Source organism: Lichenostomus cassidix, chromosome 13 (genome assembly GCF_008360975.1).
Source record: "Lichenostomus cassidix isolate B80296 chromosome 13, HeHo_3.0, whole genome shotgun sequence".
Lineage (NCBI taxonomy): Eukaryota > Metazoa > Chordata > Aves > Passeriformes > Meliphagidae > Lichenostomus > Lichenostomus cassidix.
The window spans coordinates 14,870,884-14,884,314 of record NC_139494.1 but is presented as its reverse complement, the minus strand read 5'-3'; the positions used below and the strand labels follow the sequence as shown (position 1 = coordinate 14,884,314).

Genomic DNA, 13,431 nt, shown 5'->3' with positions numbered 1-13,431 from the left:
ACTTTAAAGTGTAATTTGGGTCCTGATGACAAGCAGTCATCTTTGGGGAAGACTTGTGAAAGTGGTCTGTGAGGCTTGGCAGTGTTTTGTATAAATATGAAATATTTTCTCAGATTTCTTGTATACAAGGGTGTTTATTCAGTGGAGTCTGAGGAATGCACAGCACTGAGTGGTGTCACCTTCACAGCAAAATGAATGTACAGGTGCTTTGCTCCATCTCCTTCTCACACATTCTGACAAGGTGTTGTGCTGCAGCACTGCTGACAAAGGCACCAAAGCAGGTGCATGAGGGAATGGAATAATGGTGCTGCTGGTACAGCTCTGGTTCATAAAGTTCTGCTCAGAATTAAGGGAATGATGTGCAGTTATCAGTTGGTTCACAAATACAACCTTTGTTAATACTTTTATTCATTAGTAGTTTTTGATTGAGATCTCAGAGCCATTTCTTCCCCTACATCCAACTCAGTCTGATGACTGCTGTCTAGGGATAATAATATGTTCCTAAGTGCTGGATGGAAGAAATAAATACCTTTGGAGATGACGCCCTGGATGAGTTTGCCACTGTGGGAACATGTCAGCTGGGAACGTTTCAAAGCTGCTGCATGGTTTTGGAAGTGATGTTTCATGAAGACTTGCTTCTTCTTAGTGGACAATAATGGGGTTTTATATTGACTTTAGGATACCCTGGTTTTGAGTAACAGTCACTGATGTAGCCAGCTGATGTAACATCAGCTTTTTAAAACTGTGAATGAAATGAAGATGCTTCTCTACTCCAAGTGGCTGTGCCATGTCAGCTTTCTTGTTGAATGTTTTCCATTAGCTTATGAGCTGAGAGGCTCTGGCTACCTGTCAGCAATGTTTAATGTATTTGTGGAGGTTTGGGGAAGGGAAATGATTGGGCAGGAAGTTCACACAATGGATTTCTTCCTTATTCCCTAGCAGAGGAACCTGGTTGGTGTCTTCCAGGGGTGTTCCAGCTGTTGGGTTCATTAGCTGTTTCTGTCAGTTTTCGGGCCACAGCATTTCAATTTACAGAGTGCAACATTCACCTGGATTTGACAGTCTTAGCAGATACCTAGAGTGTTAAAATCTGTGATTTGATATGAGGTACAGGCTACTTTCTCTGGCTGATCCTGCTGTGTGATGCTGATGACTGACACTGTACAGCCCCACCTGGAGATAAAATGTGATTTACTGCACAGACAGATTGGCTGTCCTGAACTAAGGTGCTGCTACCCCAGTTTAAAATGGGAAGCACCATCACTCAAAGCTCCATTGGAGACATTCACGCCCTTCCTGCAGGGGTTGAGGATTGACAAGGTGCACACTTCAGGGAGGAGATCAGAGCCTCCAGAGAAAGTGGTCTGTAAATTTTTTTTTTGATGGTATGTACAGTTCTCCTTCCGATGACAACTAACTTTTGATCAGTGTTTAAATGAAAAAGATGGGAGGGCCAGGGATGAGCAGCATACTGCACACGTGGCTGTTGGAGGAAGGCAGGTTCTGCTGTTTACTGAGACCAAACTCAGAGGCTCTAATTTGTGATGGGAGAGCTCCAGAGTCATCCTGGAGAGCACAGGATTGTTTATTGTGATGCTGTCGCAGTATTTGATTTCAGATGACGACACTCTTATTAAATGCTGAAGAACATATTGGATGCTGGTGTTTGTGTCCCTTTGTGTGTGAAGCTGAGTTGCCTTAGTTACCATGAGTCGCAGAAATCCTCGCAAGCTGCCTGCCAGGCTCCTGAATATGACAGCACAGCAGTGTGCTGGTGGTGTCTTAAATAGGGTTGTAGCAACGTGTGTGTGGGCAGAGAACAACAAAGCAGAGGGAAAATGCTTCAGAGCTGGAGTCTGCTGAACGTCTAAAGATACGAGTAGAGTAACTTTCTCTGAGGCTCAGAAGTCCCAGTATGCTGATAGTGTCTTGCTGAGAGCAAGGGTGCTTGTTCTGCAGAGACATCTGCTAATTCAAAAACACATCTATCAAATTGACAGTAGGAATTTAACTTGAAAGAAGACGGCGTGAAGGAGGGAGAACTTTGTATGCTTAGGTAGTAGAGATTAGAGGTTGCTTTTGGCTCAGTTGCAGTTATTTTGAAAGCAGAAGTCCTTTCCTAGGTAGGGAAGCTTGGCAGAATGAAAGCAAAAACCCTGGTACTGCTGTTTCTCCTCTTGCAGCTTCCCTCCCCAGCCCATCCAGAAGGGCTTACAAGGTCAGTGAGCTTATGTGAGCACATGGAGTTTGTGCTGACCTAGAGATGTTACCGGCCTTGGTCTGATTCCTCTGTTTTCCTAAGGCCAGCTCTTGGTTTCAGGGAGAGTTGTGAAAGGCAAATATTAGTGGAGCTGGTTCCAAAACAGGGCATAAACACTTGGGTTTAGCACTACATATTGTGCCATCCAGATATAAATTAACAAAGATGGTGAACAAGAGTCTGTTTTCAAATCATACACAGTAAACTTTTTCCTTACTGCAGAACGATAAATGAGGATTGTTCTTACCCCAGCAATGTGCATTTTGCCCCATTCAGTTTCCTCTGGGATCAAGGGTACAACTTCAGCGACTAATGGGAGCAGTTATACTGGAATGGTCTTAGTGCTTTAGAAATGCCACCCTCCAAATCTGTGGGTGTGTGGGAGGGATATGCTCATGCTTGTGTCCCCACCAGCTATTAAAGAGAATTTAGTTGTTAATTATCTGTCACTTGCAAGCTTCAGTGATCATTCTTAGCAACTGCCTCGGGGCGTTATGAATTTATTGAAGTCTCAGCTGCTGACCTGGCTGTTCTCCTGTTGCTGTTCTTGGCCAGTAATTCCTCTTGACAGTGTAAATATTGTTGCTCTGAAAGCCATTTGGGACCTCTGATTGCTCTTTTGTGTAGGACAGGAAGAAATAGTCTAGCTGGGCTTCAGCAGAGCTGCTGTGTGTACAGACGCTGATGGGATTTCAGCTGAGCTGGGGGTGGCGAGGAAAAAGAGGGCTGACTCGTTGGGTTATCCTCTGTATGATTTATTCCTGGAGCTTTATTAATCTGATTCTGCATGTGTTTCGGGTTTACAGCTCACTAATCTGGGAAGTGAAAGCACTCACTGTGCGCACTTGGGAAAGGGTAACTTTAGTGACCCAGCAAAAGACACGGAGAGGAGCTTGGTTTCATAACAGAGATGCCCTACTTAGAACCGTCATAATATGCTGGACGTCGATAACGGTGTTCTGGAAAGATAACGCATTAAAATACGCTTTTTCCTGAAGGGGATAATCAGCTTGGTTCTGAACGCCGTGTCTCGTTTGCAGGGCAGCTGGTGGTGTGCACGCTCTGCTCCTGCGTCATGAAGACCAAGCAGATCTGGCTCTTCTCCGCTCACATGCTCCCTCTCCTGGCTCGGCTCTGCCTCGTCCCGCTCGAGACCATCGTCATCATCAACAAATTCGCCATGATTTTCACCGGGTTGGAGGTTCTCTACTTCCTGGCGTCTAATCTGCTGGTGCCCTATAACTTGGCGAAGTCTGCGTACAGAGAGCTTGTCCAGGTGAGGCGGTGGATTGTAGCAATTCTGTTTGTTGAGTCTTTTATGCAGGAAAGAAGGAAAAAACCACTTCAGCTGTCTTCTGTGCTGCTCTGTGTGTGTGTGTGTGTGTGCTAACTCATGCTTTCTTAGCCAACCAAATGTGCTCCTATCCATAGCATCTTCTTTCTTTAATTTATGATAGCTTTGGATGGGTGAGCAGTTAAGGCATTAGCCTGAATTATGCTGCTGGCTGGGTGAGCAGTTAAGACATGAGTGAATTATTCTGCTGGCCAGCTGAGCTTGTCCACTTTGCTTGGTCTTTGCTTATTTCTTCCCAAATCCAGGCTGAAAGACAAGATTGTGTCAGAATGGAATTTATTTGCAGCCTTATTAAGTGAGGAAGGTAATCCCTGGGCATTCATTGTAGTAACTGTTCAAGAAATGCCTTCTGTATGAAAAGTGTTTGTAATTACAGAAGTGTTAAATAGGGAGTGACACTGAAGCTGATTTTGATTCTAATAGTCACTGACTTAGTGATTTGTAACTTGCACAGTGATTTGAAAGGTTTGTGGTATTTTCTTGAGAGCAGCAACATTACTGAGACCTCAAACAAGAAGACTCATCTGATGTGTGCATTTTCTTAATGCTTTGACATCTGATACATGTTTAATTCAAAAGATACTTTCTCAATGGTACACAAAACAGCACGTCTATTTTTTTATTATAAAATACATATGTATATGCATTTTTCAATATATTTAAGTGTAAAAAGATTGATGCTTGCTTGGCTTTTGACTGAGCCACTGTTTCAGCTCTTGCCACTGACTGGATTTGTTTGCTAACCAAGCCACAGGTTTTTTTTTTGCCTTCTGCTTTTCAGTCCAGAAGCAGTCTGAAAAACTAACTTGTTAAGCTCTTTCAAAACCTTCTATAAAGCTCGTGTTTGGTGTCATATCTGTCATACACAAACAAAAACTTGGCAGCAGGAGGTGTCTGCTGTGCCAAGGTCTCAGCCTGTCATGTTGATTATTGGTGTCTGGTTATTTATTTTCTGTGTAGTTGGTCTTTAGAGCAGGATTATCCTTCTGTGTTTGTACAGCACCTAGCATGGTCTGACCTCGTCCATGGATTCATAGATTTGTTTAGATTGGAAAAGAGCTCTTGAGATCGTCAAGTTCAACCACTAACCCAGCACTGCCAATGCCACCACTAAAACACATTTTAGTGCCACATCTTTTAAATCCCTCCAGGGATGGTGACTCCACCACTGCCCTGGGCAGCCTCTTCCAATGCCTGACCACCCTCTCAGTGAGGAAATTTCTCCTAATCCAATCAAAACCTCCCCTGGCTTGTAGATTTGCCAATTAAAAACTAATTTGGGAGCTAACTGGCAAAGCTTCAATATGCTGTTTTCCAGTGAGAATAGAAATATCATGCTTACCCTGCATGAGTGGTAACATTTGGATAAAACAGTTGCATGTCTTTCTACAGCTCAAAGCTTTGCAAAATGTTGGAACCAGCACTTCCATTTTCCATGTGCATGAATGGATGCACAGTTTGGCTTCCTGAAGTCAAATTCAGATTAGATGGGGATTTGAGACTTCTATCTATTTTTTATTAGACAGTTATGTTTAAAACACTTCAACATCTTAACAAATGTTTTAATTGCAAATACATTCCAGGTTGAGGGGGGAAAATAGTTGTTTCTTGCAGATTTTTTGTTTGTCAGAATTGAATTCTAAATATTGCTGTTACCCAGGTCTCTTCATTTCTAGAATTGCTTGTCTTCCCCTGCCCCATCCCAGTATTTCAGATTGTTCCGTGCCTGTATTACAGTGCTGTAATCATAAGGAAGACATATTCCTTATATTCCTGGCCTTTGGACACTCTTCATACTCTTTCTCTTGGCTTTTTTTGCAGAAAGCATAAAGTTTTTTTTTCCTTGAGAATACAGGAAAAATGACAGAAACTTTTTAATGTGGCACTGGGTTTATAAGAAAGTTGGATGCTGCTTTTCTGAATGCAGGTAGTAGAGTTGCAATGAATAGTTGTGAGTGGTTTTCACATTGTATTGGCAAACCAGGGATTTTTGTTTTCTAAGAACTTACTGCTCTTTGCTTGTGTTCCTGAAATAGCAGAAAAACCATTGGCTCATGGTGTGTTCGTGTAACTGTTTGCAACTCCACTACAAATCAAGCCTAGATGTATATTCCAGAGGAGGATATTGCTGTTCCAACTGGAATATTTTCCTACTTGTATTTCCATCGCTATAACTTTGAGCAGTTGTTGGTTTTTAGTGCTGTCTCCATCCTGGCATTTGTGAGTTTACTGCTATTTTAGGCTGGATTTGATTGCAGGTTTGAGATCAGTGTCAAAACCTAGTGAATATTGGGATGTTAAACACCAGGAGTGTTTCCTGAGAGCCCTAACAGGTGAACCAGGGCAGCTTTTTGTGTTTGTGTGCATGTTAGATTGTGCCTGATGGTATAATTCAAAAGCAGACTCAGAACCTTGGCTGCCTGTTTGCAGCAGAAGATGCCAGAAATGCCTCACGGTTATGAATCTACATTATGAGCATAGCATGACCCTTTTCCGATTTGGTGGAGCACTCTGCCAGGAGCTGCACAGGATTGCTTGCCTTGGTCCCAGGCCAGGGGAGTCTCCTGAGGGCAGGTGCACTTCCTTGACAAGCCTGTGAGCAGAGCAGGAGCTTGGCACTGTGTCCCTGCCAGCAGCATATTGCTTGTCCATCAGCCCCAGTACTGCAGCAGGTCCCATAAGTGTCATATCCCTCATGCTTGTCAGCTTTTTTAGCATTTGCTAAAATTTCCTTGCCATGATGGCTTCTGTGTCATTGTGGGAAAGCAGGTGATGAGGAATTAGTAGTATGAGTGATTTCCTTTTGACCTGAATGAAGTTCCAGCTTCTTGGAAATTATTGTAACTTAGTCTTTGTAATAGAAAGGATGTACTTTGAGCTTCAGAGACTTCTGAAATAAGTGTTAAGCATGAATTTCAAAACATTTGGTGGATTAGGTATGTGATCCTTTCGAGATACTTAGGCATAAAATGCATGAGGTATTCAGTTTTTCCTTAAAAACAGGTCAGCAAAGTAGATTTACTATTTTTTTAATGGTGTGAGTCATTTCAGTGTCTGGTGTGTGCAGTGACTTCACAGTAGCTACAGAGAAAACAGCATTGGTGTGAATGTAACGGGATGAGAGGGTCTGAGGGGGTTGGCATGACCTGGAGCCACATGTCCTCACCCCTCAGGCTGTGAGTGGGCTGCAGGGAAATCTCCAAGCCAGGTGTTTGTAGAAAGGAGCATTCAGCTGGTCCTGAGGGTTTGCTGCTGCATGGTCAGGTACTTCTCCCTGCTGCCGGGCAGACTGGGAATCTGTCACTGCTGAACCTGAGTTCTGCCTCAGTCAAAGTAGTTTGATGTACCTCCTCTCTTCCTTTGGGATGGCTGATGCCATGTGGATTACCTTTGCCTTCCTTGTGGCTATACTGTTAACTTTCCTTTTGTTATCAAATCCCAGCTACTGTGACCCAATAACAAACTGCCTTTTTGTGTCTTCCCAGGTGGTTGAGGTCTATGGGCTCCTGGCGTTGGGAATGTCTCTGTGGAACCAGCTGGTGGTCCCAGTGCTTTTCATGGTGTTTTGGCTCGTCTTATTTGCTCTTCAGATCTATTCCTATTTCAGTACAAGGGACCAGCCTGCCTCCAGAGAGAGGCTCCTCTTCCTCTTCTTGACCAGGTAATTCAGGAGTCTTTAGAGATCATATATCGTTAGTTCTGCTGTTTGATTAGTAACTTCATCATCACTGCAGTTTTCCAATCAGACTGTGCCATTTCTGAGCTTTTTCTTGCCTTGATGTGTGTATCTGTCTATAATGTCATCATGTAAGCTGTCAAAATTAATTATCTTTAAGGAGAATTGCTATGGGTTTTTACTGCATATAATATTAAAATTGCTTATGATGTCACACTGCATTATGCAGAAGGACTGACTCTCTTACCTGGTTGTTAACGAAACAATTTGGATCTGAAATTTTTCTTCCTGTTCATTTCTTCTGCAATTTTAGTTTTGTTACAATACAGTACTGCACTTAGCAGAGGCGTGGGAAGCAATCCTTCTCCTAGAAGTTGAATTTTTTCCTACACCAAATTGTTATACATCTATTTGTGGCAAAACAGGGACAAAATGCTTATTAATCTTAAAACCACAAACTCTAGTGGTACCTCTAACAGCCTCTGACCCCCTAGGAGGGAGCTGAAGTACCTTGTCAGGTCAGGTAAAAACGTAGTGCTGGCTGCTTAGCAAAGTGGAAGATGTGCTCTTCCATGAAAGTGAGTGAATTCTGCATCTGTGCCCTTTAAGTGAATGATTGCTTAAAACAGTGAGGCTGGAATTCAGGGGGGAGCAATTGGGGTGTACACAGCAGCTGTGTCTGGCTTTCTTGAGGAGGTCAGAGTGGCTGTGCTGGGTCAGACCAAATCCTCATGGAACCTGGGATCCAATTCCCAGCAGTGGCTGTAAATGGGTTCCTGGAAGAACACCCACCCATGATATGGCATGACAAACAGGATGCTTCCTAGGACTCATCCAATCCTGCATCCAACCTCTGTCAGGCTGCATTAACTGATGTGGTTAATAAGTATTTCAGTAACCCTCAGAAAACTCTTCCATCGGTTTGTGCTTCCTGCTCTCTAACCCATGCACACTTGTGTCATTTGGAACATCCTGAGGCAAAGAGTTTCACAGCTCAGCCTGCTCTGTATAATGAAAAATCCATTTTGATTGCTTGAATTCAAATAGTTTCATTCAGTGCCCCTCAATTCCCGTACTGGGGAGGGGAGACAGGAAAATCAAGCTGTTTTCTTTAAAACTGAGAGTAGCCTGAGTCTGTTCTTCCCAGACTGGAAAGCTCTTATTCGATATTTGCTGTTTAAAACTATTCCATACCTTTCATTGTTCTTGTTGTTCCTCTCAAAATCTTTTCCATGGGTTTGTAACTTCTGTGATTTTTGAGAAGCCATGAAGAGTTCAGCTCTTTGGGACAATTTATAAACTTGTGCTTGACACATAAACATAGTAATGCTCCCCAGGCATCTCTTGAGCTCATAAGCTCCTCTGGGACCCTTGCATAGTACATCAAGTTTAAGGAGAGTCCTAACATTACTCTGACAAAAAAACATTGGACATCAGTCAGAAAAGCCAGGATTCTTGATTTTTGGTAATTTATTTTGAAGCAGAACTTAAAGAGTTCCTCAAATATCCTACATAAAGAACTGCTTTAAATACTATGTTTCTCACTATCTTGATCAGCAGGAGCATTTGAAAGCTTTTTCAGCCCCCCTTGGCTTGGTAAACAGACAGATTTTAAAGGCTTACCAGAAGTACTGTAAATAGTATATGTAAACACATCAACATTTTCTGCTGTGAATTGCTTTCAAAGGATATTTCAGGTTTAAGTAGTCACTAAAAAAGACAAAGTAAATGTCCCTTGGATGAGCTTTGTTTGTTTTTGAAGCAGATGCTTCCAAAGAACTCCTTTGTCAGAGTACTGGACTGCTTCACTCATCACTCTGTTAATTAGCAGGACATGGTTTTGACCATGGCAATTTCTCTCTCACTACTGTCCTGAGGAACAAATGAAGACTTTTATTTTTCTTTAAATGAGTGAGGGTGTCAGTGTATTTATTACCTTGGATTATGCATATGAGTATTTCCAGATGTGTAACCCTGGTTCTATACCTGGCATTGGCAGTGCTGTTTTTTGGAACCCAAAGCACATTCTGAGGCTTGGGCTGCTCCAAATACCACAATGCCAGAAGTAGTAGAAGAGCAGCCCAAAAGTGGGTGATGCAGCTGTCAAATGAAGTCTGGGGTCTCAATCTCTTGGACTTCACTGCTGTAGGAAAAGAGAGGAAGAAACCTGCTGAAGGGGAGCCTTCTCCTTTCTTATTCTGCTGCTTCTAGCTCAGCCCTTCCAGAGACAGCTGTTGCCCACCTGACCCTGATGGTGATGCTGACAAGAAGCCCCAGTCTCCCAACAGGATTTATTGGTTTGATGTTGGTTTGCAGCATTATGGATAGGAGGGGAGCATGCCTTAGTGAATCCATCTGCTTTAAGTGGATGTTTGTGGTGCTGGGTGAAATTCCAGAATGATTTCAGTGAGTGGAGGCTCTGGACTCGCCTGTGGCTCTGAATGGAGCAGCAGCAGGACAGTGCCACCCCGTGGCTCTGCACCGAGGGGACCGCGGGGATGTCACAGGCTCCAACGGGGAGCTCGATGAACTTCCCTCTTGGAAAGAAGGAATAGAATCCACCTCATCTTCCTCTTTTATTGGAGGACTTAAAAGCAGTGTGGAACTTCTAATATTGTCGTTAAACCCGCCCAATTTTGCTTTAAAACCAACTTGACAGGACAAGAGGAAAGCTCATCACATTGCTTTTAATTGATCAGCCTTTTCTTTTTGTTTCTTTTCCTCTCTCTCCTGCCAGTATTGCCGAATGCTGTAGCACTCCATACTCTCTGCTGGGATTGGTCTTCACAGTCTCTTTTGTTGCTTTGGGAGTTCTGACTCTCTGCAAGTTTTACCTGCAGGGTTACCGAGCGTTCATGAATGATCCTGCTATGAACAGGTGAGTGCCTCGTTGTGCCTAGGGTCTGAAAAGAAACAGATAAAAAGGGGATTTATATAAAAATGTGCACGTGGCGTTGCAGTTTTTTGACTTTTGACCTCTTGACAGGCTTTTTGTATGCCAGTCTTTGTGTGCAGTTGAAAAGATTAGAGGTGAAAATACTTGTCACAGACTTCTTGGGAGATGGTTCATTCCTGTAACAAATTCAGGGCTGTTACTTGGGATTTACAATTGCTCTTGTTTCCATGAATCACTGAAAAATTTTCACATGCTTGCATAATATAAACACTTCATATTTTCATTTCCTCATCTCCCCTCTAATCATGTATGAAACATTACTAATTTATGAGGTTTAAAACACAGCATTGTATGGATTGCTTGTAAATTGTTATGGGAAATAGCCAAAATGCCTTTTCTCAGGCTTGTCCCAACTTGTCTAATATGAAATTGGGATCCTGACACTGCCTTTCCTGTTACTCCAGCCCTTAACTCTGCAGAGTTGAGACCATTTGCAAAAGAATGTTTTACATTTTGGATTCCAAGATGTGAAAGCAAAAAGGACATAAATTGGGACTGCCATAAAAACATGGTGGTTTTATGTAGACTACTTTTTTGGTGAAGTGTGTACTTCTGGGTGATGTGTACTTTACTGCATCAAATAGTGATGCTCTAAATGGTGATCCTCAGAGGGATTAAAGTCGCTCTGAGGCTCCAAGACAGAAAGAAGTGGATAGCTGGGGGAACAAACTGAAAAATAGCAAAACTGGTAATTTGCCTAAACTGGGTCCTTAAAATGCTTTGTGCTGGGTGGTGTCTGAGCTGGATGTAACCCAAACGCTGCTTGTCAGGAGCAAAATCTGTTGGTTCCTAACCCCAGCACTTCAGCATTTCTGAAAACATCCCTCCCTCATTAAAGCCTTCCAGGGACACCAGTGAAACCCAAAACCAGTGACATATGAAAGGTTGTGACAGAAGCAGGCAGCTTATTTCCTGGTGTTTCTAGATGTACTTATGAAGCAGCATTGACACAGAGATGTGATTGTTTGTTTTTTTGACTGTGTTGGTCTGCAGGGGGATGACTGAAGGAGTCACACTCCTGATCCTGGCTGTGCAGACAGGTTTGATTGAACTCCAAGTTGTGCATCGGGCGTTCCTGCTCAGTATTATTCTTTTCATTGTGGTGGCATCCATCCTTCAGTCCATGCTGGAAATTGCTGATCCCATTGTCTTGGCATTGGGAGCCTCAAGGGACAAGTAAGAGACTTGGTTTCCTAAACTGGGAGTTACTCAATGCTCTTTTAGGAGGTGATAAACTAGTAATTGATGGCTTTTAGTAGCTTGTAAAGTTGCCCTGTTTTTTTTCTGCATGCAGATTTCTTTTCTAGTCTAAGTTCTCTAGTTTCCAGTTAAGCAAATCCAGCACTGTGCTCTCCCCACCCACACTCCATTGTGTGGATTTGCAGAATGATTTTTCTTAACCTCCTCTGCAGCTGGGTGGGTTTCCCTCTAAAGCAGTGATCTCACACAGCTATTGAGGGTGGGAAGTTTCTAGGAGTGACCTTGTGTTGGATATTGTAAAACCTATTTTTTTTGGTGAGCCAGTGATCCCAAAATGATAGGGTTTTTTGGCACAAAATAAGAGGTGGAAACTTTGCTTTAGTGTCCCACATGTTTGGATCATGTGGGATTGTTCAGTTTAATTTGTGTTTTGAAGAGCTGTTTTAGTGGTATCTGGTGTTCTCATATTAATCTGTTTCGATCTTTGTTAATTGCATTTGTCTTTTCGCTTTCTGTAACTGTGGGTGAAGAAATGAACAGAGAAGGTTTGTTTATGCCTAGAGTTTGTTTAGCTTAGAGGCTACTTGTAGCCAGTGTGTTCTGCCTGCAGCAAGTTAACTTCCAGGAGAGAAACAGAGGGAGAGGGAGTAGAGCCAGGATAAGAGCATCTGCCCAGCTTAAACAAGCAGACTGTGGTGATAGTGAGTTTTAACTCTTCTGCCAAATCTCCCAGGCACTTCTAAATCAGCAAGGAACAGGATAAATTCCGCTTCAGCTGTCCCTTCTTCTCTCACCCACAGTCACACAATTGCAGACCTCAGAGTTGCTCTGATATTTCTTCAGACTGTATTGAATTAATCAGTTTGTGCTGCTGTCCTGTGCCCCTAAATACTTTGACTGTTTCTATACCTCATCTCCAGAGCTAAGTGAGGTTAAAATACAACCTGAGGAACAAGTACAGGTACTATAGTAAATTACTGGAGATATTCTGAAAGCCTTCACAAATGGGTGGCTGTAGGAAGATTGATGGTGTGTTTAGGTTGGGGAGGAGATTAGGAAGAACTAGATGATAGGAGCAGAGTAAGGACTGGCAGAGATAAATGTTCAAGTCCTGCTGCATTTCTTCTTTTGTGATCTCTGAATTGGGGAATACATTTTTAAAGGCAGTAGGGTTAAATCTGGTGATGAAAGGAAATAGCTTTGCGCCCCACACCTATTAGCAAAAATAGGAAGAGTTGCAAGAAATATTTAATTTGGAGACCTCTGCTTAGAGAAGTGTGCAAACAGTCACATGTTTAATAATTTATCTTAATGGACTTCCATCTGTGACATTCAGTATCTCAAATACTTACTTTGCCCATAATTTTTGTCTTTCTGTTGAAAACAGCAAAGGTCAGATGAGAGGGAACTTTCCATAGTTGTAGGCATGTGTGCAAGCTGGGAATGAGACTGTGCCCAAGTAAAATAGAAACTCCTTTCAACAAGCAAAAGCCTTGAGCAAACATCTAACATGCCTACATCCAGCAGTCAGTCTATTCTTACTCTGACGCTCAAATCTGACTTGAGAAATAAAAACCTATTGTGTTGTTTGCAGGAGTCTGTGGAAGCACTTCCGAGCAGTCAGCCTCTGTCTGTTCTTACTCGTGTTCCCTGCCTACATGGCCTACATGATTTGTCAGTTTTTCCACATGGATTTCTGGCTGTTGATCATTATCTCCAGCAGTATTCTGACCTCTCTTCAGGTAAGAACATCAGGCCTGTGAAGCTCTGCATTAACTGTGATCCTGTTACTCTAAGGGGGGAAATACATAATGAGAAGAGAACAGGGATGAGAAAAAGGCAGAATTACAAGGGGTGATAAAAAATCTTTTTATTTGTCCTGTATCTGAGGCTAAGGAGCTCCTGGGTGGGCTGAGAACAGAGGTGAATGAAAGTATTTCAAATTGTAAAGCCAAAAGGCTTTTGAGGGTGTAACTATCATATTA

The 13,431-nt window shown here is 42.7% G+C and overlaps 1 protein-coding gene across 3 annotated transcripts in view; it reads left to right on the top strand.

Annotated features, from left to right (window-relative positions):
* RNF145 (ring finger protein 145) overlaps positions 1–13,431 on the top strand; it is a 45,018-nt gene that overhangs the window by 27,679 nt on the left and 3,908 nt on the right. For all 3 annotated transcript variants that reach the window (XM_085073852.1, XM_085073854.1, XM_085073853.1), the window contains exons 5-9: positions 3,301–3,536; positions 7,100–7,275; positions 10,028–10,168; positions 11,240–11,422; positions 13,041–13,188. In XM_085073852.1, the coding sequence (XP_084929978.1) occupies positions 3,301–3,536; positions 7,100–7,275; positions 10,028–10,168; positions 11,240–11,422; positions 13,041–13,188 (884 nt within the window). The remainder of the gene's footprint in view (positions 1–3,300; positions 3,537–7,099; positions 7,276–10,027; positions 10,169–11,239; positions 11,423–13,040; positions 13,189–13,431) is intronic.